General features: G+C 40.7%; 1 protein-coding gene and 1 non-coding gene across 2 annotated transcripts; both read right to left on the bottom strand.

Annotated features, from left to right (window-relative positions):
* Nucleotides 1-1,598: 1,598 nt before the first annotated feature.
* On the bottom strand, nucleotides 1,599-1,671 carry TRNAA-AGC. Its single transcript has one exon. It is a non-coding gene; the product is annotated as a tRNA-Ala (tRNA).
* Nucleotides 1,672-2,597: 926 nt separating this feature from the next.
* On the bottom strand, nucleotides 2,598-5,397 carry LOC103933378 (BTB/POZ domain-containing protein At1g63850-like). The gene is made up of 2 exons (XM_009343065.3): nucleotides 4,075-5,397; nucleotides 2,598-3,805 (listed from the first exon to the last, which is right to left on the bottom strand). Exons 1-2 carry the CDS (start codon nucleotides 5,092-5,094, stop codon nucleotides 2,864-2,866), a joined length of 1,962 nt encoding a protein of 653 aa, XP_009341340.2. The 5' UTR covers nucleotides 5,095-5,397; the 3' UTR covers nucleotides 2,598-2,863.
* Between the last annotated feature and the right edge of the window lie 778 nt (nucleotides 5,398-6,175).

Here is a 6,175-nt window from a genome sequence, read left to right on the forward strand (position 1 = left end):
AAAGCCCCCATCTGCAGCAACCTAAACCAACCAAAATCCAAAATCCTGAAATTCCCAAACACAATAAATCCATTAGCAATTCTGAGACTTTCAAATATAAGGAGACTTAAATTTACAGCAAGATGAAAGCTTTTTTCAAATTTGAGGGCCAAATCTAATGAAATTTTGCAAAATGACCAAACAGATGTGGAATCTTTTGCATCCTTGGGAATTCTGGATTAGGGTCTTACGGAGATGAAGATAAAAGCAATAAAAAAAACCCAAAGAAAAAAGCTCAAATTATATACCTCAAGCACAAACAGCTTGGAAGCCTACACACAATACAAACAACAACAACAACAAAGCATTTTCCCACCAAGTGGGGTCGGCTATATGAATCCTAGAATGCTATTGCGCTCCCAAAAAAATGAAAACCACTGTTTTTTGAAAATAGAAAGAGAACCAAATCATACACACACACTCGGAATTCCAACATAAAAACAAAACCCCAAATTTTATGCAGTTCATATAATATCCAGAAATAATTCATAGCAAAAGGGCAGAAATGATGACAATCTATGCTAACAGTAGAGAATCGAATTAAAAATTGAACTTAGCTCAAAAACACTTACCCTTCAAGGTTCGGAGCCTCAGAAAAATTTATGAAGTTGACGCAAATATTTTTAGGTCTCAATGCACCTATCCCGCAAACCAACGAAAATGCAAATGCATTAATACAAATGCCAATGCCGATTTCTAAGATTTTAGTATTCTCTTTACCCTTGCAACCGAAAACCAAAAATCCCAGAAAAATGAGCAAGAAGCTTAAGCAGAAAAAAAAAACATATTTTCAACCACCAAAACCCAATACCCATTTAATCATACACGAACGAAAAATCTAAATGCAGAGTGATAGATCAACGAACTGAAAACCCCCCAAAAAAAAGCCACAAAAAAGAAGAAGAAAACTGACCTTAAAACAAAGAAGAATGCACAGAACAGAGAGATGCATCCCCAAAATGAGAGAAAATGAGAGAAAACGAAACAAAGGAACCCCCAAAACCTGACCTAACAGTGCAACAATCCGGAAATAATTCACATCAAAAAGGATGAAATGATAACATCTATGCTAACAGTAAGAATGGAATAAAAAATGGAACTTAGCTTTCGAAATCCAGCCATTCATCCGACATGCAAAAGGGAACAGCACGGCCTTGCCTGCGCCGAAGAAAGAACGAAGTGACGGGGGATGGAACCTAACCCCAATCTGAAACCCTATCGATTAAAAGACGATTCCACCCCTCTAACTCATCATCCTAACCGTGAGATATGAAGATGATGAGATGGCCAGTGTCGTCATTTTACACAACAAAAAATTTCCGAAACCCAGTGGCAACTGGTAAAACCGTAAATATATTGCAATCTGATCAGAGACAGAATTACCCTCCTAACTTTTGAGAATTACCCTCCCAACCCAACCACATTCGGCTGGTATTGTTGTAAATAAAACAAAATCAACAGTGGCTGCCCCCGCTCCTACTTTAGAATAGGTAATTTCTCGGTGGGCCGGAGTTTTTTCTGATTTTGCTTGGGAATCATGAAAAAATGATGATGAAAAATGGAGAAGTGGGGTATCGATCCCCATACCTCTCGCATGCTAAGCGAGCGCTCTACCATCTGAGCTACATCCCCTTGTTGAACTCTACGGTCATCCTTATATATTTAATTATTTTGTTTGTTTCTATTCTCGCTTATCTTAAAACTATTTTTCCAATGCTAACAAAATTTATGGACGAATCGTCGTTTTTCCAGTAACAATTACATCAAAAACACGCATATGGAAGCAGTTGTGTCCTGTGTGTACGTAGAAAACTTGAAATGTTGAAGCGGCTGTTGCTTTTGTTATGAGGAAAGAGGAGGATAAATGGGCAATACATGTGCTATTAATATAAATGGCGACACTATCTCAGTTATGAATGTCATTTCTTTAAAGGAAGACCTTTTGTATGCCAGATGCAAAGCTTTTAGGAGCATAATGGCGGCAGGGAACTCCGCTGGTGATTCACGGGATGCAAGGTTCTTAGAATACTCCTTGGGCCAGGGCACTTTAAGTCAATTTCGGATGACGGCTATATAGGCCTTTAAATATTGTTTATCAATGACGGCTATATAGGCCCTTAAATTTGATTGTACGAGAAGCGGTTGTTGTTTCAAGTTTTAATATATTTCTTTATTTATTAAAAAAATGGGCATAAATTTTTTTTATTTTTGTTTTTTTGAACAAACGATATTAACACACTAAGGGATGGAGGAGTGAATTAAACCTCACAATGATGAGGATAGGATGCTTTCAACCCGATCGATGGGAAAAAGAATATCCAACACTTACAAACTAGAGTTACTTATATTCTGCATCACGTTAATCACTTACGCCCAAAACTCGAGATCTAAACCCTAGCTCAAGAGTTTGACAAACAAAACACCGTTAAAGTTCATACTAAGATAATTTCTAAAGCTAAGATGGTAAGGAAAGAACAATAATTCCTTTTCAAAACATTGGATTGGAGGGAGAGAGAGACTAGAGGTCCAAAATAAGAAAACGAACAAAACAAGCAATTTCCCAAAACACTATGAACACTGCACCAATATGTCTGATCATCTTCCCAAACTAAACCTAGGTACATCCAGTCAAACTATTACATCGTGCACCAATCTGAAAGCCAACTACTCCACAAGGGGCTTCCGGCCTTGGTCCCGAAATTAAGAAGATCAAAAGACAACCAATTAAGAACAAATGAGAGTATAGCCATCCGAACAAGGTAAAGAGAGAACAAGAGACAGACTCGAGAGCACCATTATCCCGGCATTGTGTAGTTATTGATTTCTATGAGTTTTCAATGGTTGCGGTTGTAATTCGTAACGGCCGTGGTCTTTCCTGGTCACCATTCCGCTTCCAAAAGGCCCTCCTCCACCAAACTTCAAATCCTCTTTGTATATTGGGGCAATCTTCACCTGAGTTCAAGAACCGATTAAACCAAGCCAGCAAAATTTCTTGCTGCCATGCTAATGGCAGGGTCAGGATTGTGTTGCTTAGACCATCCTCAATTGAGTGCCTATCCAGGCCTTTCGAAGCCCTTTTCATCCAGGCAAAATCATCGTAAAACGGGACCAACCATGTACGCAAAAGCAAGAACCTCACATCCTTGGAAACCAATAGCTGCCCCTTTCCCAGCCCGACAAAGAGACGAGCAGTAACTCTGCTAATCTCGTATCTATGAACTGCAGCCACTTTAGAATGCACCTCAGACAATTCAGTTTGGGATGCCCATGTTGTCAAGAAATCTTCAGCCATTTGTCTGTCAATCAAAATATCCAAAATCCAATGCAAATTATCTGCTTGCCTCGCAATCTGACCCACATCTTGCAAGTCTGACTCTGCTGCCCGAGAAAAATGGTGGCGAAGCAATTGCAAACACCCATCACAAGCCGAGTACAAGGACTCTTTCCGGAGATCATTATGAGATGAATTCTCACGAAGCATCTTCAACACCAATCCTTTCATCTCGCGTCTTGCCTTTTCGTCTTTGCCTTCAAGAACCACATGCAGAAGCTTTATAAGAACTTCTTCGTTGTCATTACCCACTTCAGTCCCATTGGCAACTTCCACAGAGACCCTCTTGAGTACTTCCCCAGCTCCAACGCCTTCAAGGCGAAGCTCAAACATCAGTGATGCCACCTTCTCCTCTTCATCCTCAGCCCATGGGGCAGCTTCTAAGTATTCTAAACAAGATAAAACACCGGCATCGAATCCAATTGCTGCCGAAACCTAAAGCACACAGAACACCCACAAATGCCATCATTCCCATAAACTGCATTTCCATTTTTAGCTTGTTATAAGTAACACAAAGTCAAAATTAAGAAGGAACACTCAAAAATTGAATTCGAACAACTGGGTTTTTTCGAATCGAAAAAAAGGGTTTTAATCTGTTTCCATTCTAATTATCTAACCTTTCTAAGCAATCAATCATAAGCTGTAATTACACACCAAAAAAATAGAAACTTTAAAAACGAAAAGTAAAATTAATCAAACCTTGCCTTCAAAATTCCAAGCACTTTAGGGACATCCTCCTTCATCAGCCTCCTCCTCAGATCCTTACAGTACATCAACCTCAAGGCCTCGATATAAACCTCCACGTCATCACAATCCGCAATCTCCACATTGTACGGCGGAGACGACGATGGCGCCGTTCTCTGCTGCTTGACCCACCTCTCCGACAACTTCACCGCGAAGAACCGACTGTGCGCGACCAGAATCTGACGGTGTACATTCATCGACACACTGAACCCATCTTTGGAGCTCAGAGTGAGCTTAATGTCACTGCTCGACGGGTCATTGAACTGGTTCCCTGGGCTCCGATTCCCCGTCAGAAGATGTGAGACCCGCTGCATCATCAACGCCTGCTTGTCCTGAACGAAACCCACATGGGTTTTGCGCCCGCTTGCCGACCCGACGCCGTTCTGGTGGATCTGGGCTCTGGGTTGGGCCATTTCGGGTTCGCTAGCCATCATTTCGAAAAGGGTCGGGCTGGACCGGTTCGTCTTGTCGGATTGCGGCGGCGGCGGCGACATGGGGTTCAATAACCCAGCCGTGAGCATTGAATTGAACCTGCTGAAGCTGGAATTAAACGAATCGTTTTGACCAGAATGGCCATTTGTCAACGCCGGACTAAAATCCATGACCGGAGAGCGACTACCCGGGGCGAATCGGATCCGGAACGAGGACGGCGAAGAAGAAGGCGATTTCCCAGATGGGTAATACTGAACCGGATCGGGTTTATGTTCCGGGTTAATGGGTTGCGCCTGGCGTGGCTGGGCGGAGATGGGTTTCGAGTCTTTCGAGGCGAAACAGCACCAGGAGTTATCGGGGGAGACAATGGTGGGCGGGCCGAGTTTTCGAGGCGGGTTGAGTGCTGTGGCGGCGGTTTGGGAAGATAGGGTGGTGGAGTCGCGGTGCCTACGGCGTTTGGTTTTGGTTTTGGAGGGGGTTGTGTGGGAATTGAAGTGCGTAATGTTAGTACTACTAGTAGTTGTCGTTGTGCCTGCCGCAGCTGCCATGAAATATTAAATTGAAAAATTGGAAAAAAGACATAAATTGTTAAGCCAAATGCTTTTATTCTTGTCCTTTAGTTTTCAGAGAGATTGGTATGAAATTAATCAAAATTATGAATTTTTTGGGATTTTTTTTTCCTTTCTTTTGGGTAATGACAAAGAAAGTGCATTAAAAATGGTGGTGTAAACGAGATGGATCAGAGCTTAAAAAAAAAAAGAAAAAAAAAAAGGAAGAGCGATGAGAGGAGACTGGGAAAAGAGCATTTAGTGGCGGATCGATGAGAAATGAAAGTGAGAGAGAGAGAGAGGGAGAGAGAGAGGAGAGAGAGAGAGATATAGGGGAGAGAGAGCCCTATCTACATCTGGCTTTGTTTGGATGATGAAACCAAAAGCTGAGGGTTTTTTATGGTTTTGCGATGGATGGGGTTTTTGGACTCTTCACGAAATGAGGAAGATTGAAGATTTTAGGGATCAATTTATTTTAATTTTCATTGTATATCGTGTGATTAATTTTTTTTAAATATTATATATTTAATTTTAAATAAAAAATTAAAATAATTTATGATTGCAGAATTACTAATGAACGGATGAGATAGACTGTTCTTTATATCCTAAAAAAAGAATCCGGATAGAAACATATTCCCCGAGAAAACTTTGGAATTGTCAGAACAAAAAAAAAAAAAAAGGTGAGAGCGAGAGAGGCAGAAAGCCAAGTCTTGTGATGGATGTGTTGTACGATTCATTGCTTCAATTGGTGTGATTGTGCTGTTGTGACAGTTATGTGTTTTTAGTCTCTCACTTCTTTTCTTTTCATTTGCTTAGTTTTGGAATCTGCTTCAAGTCTTGCGTCAAATAGGGTGCTTCTATTTGTAAAATTGGATTGGTTTTTGTCATGATTTTACAATTGGGTTCATGTTCATACAATTTTTGAACAACTAGCACAAAGCGATTTTATTGTTACGTAGCATTTTTATTCACGAGACAATAACATATTTTGAGAAACAAGAAGTCACGATAGCAGCGAATGCATTTCATGTAAGCTCTTTTCTGTGTTTTAAGTCTCCAAATATTAGCAGACAAGTAATTT

The sequence above is a fragment of a genome, unplaced genomic scaffold (genome assembly GCF_019419815.1).
Source record: "Pyrus x bretschneideri cultivar Hongxiangsu unplaced genomic scaffold, Pyrus_bretschneideri_v1 Contig30, whole genome shotgun sequence".
NCBI lineage: Eukaryota > Viridiplantae > Streptophyta > Magnoliopsida > Rosales > Rosaceae > Pyrus > Pyrus x bretschneideri.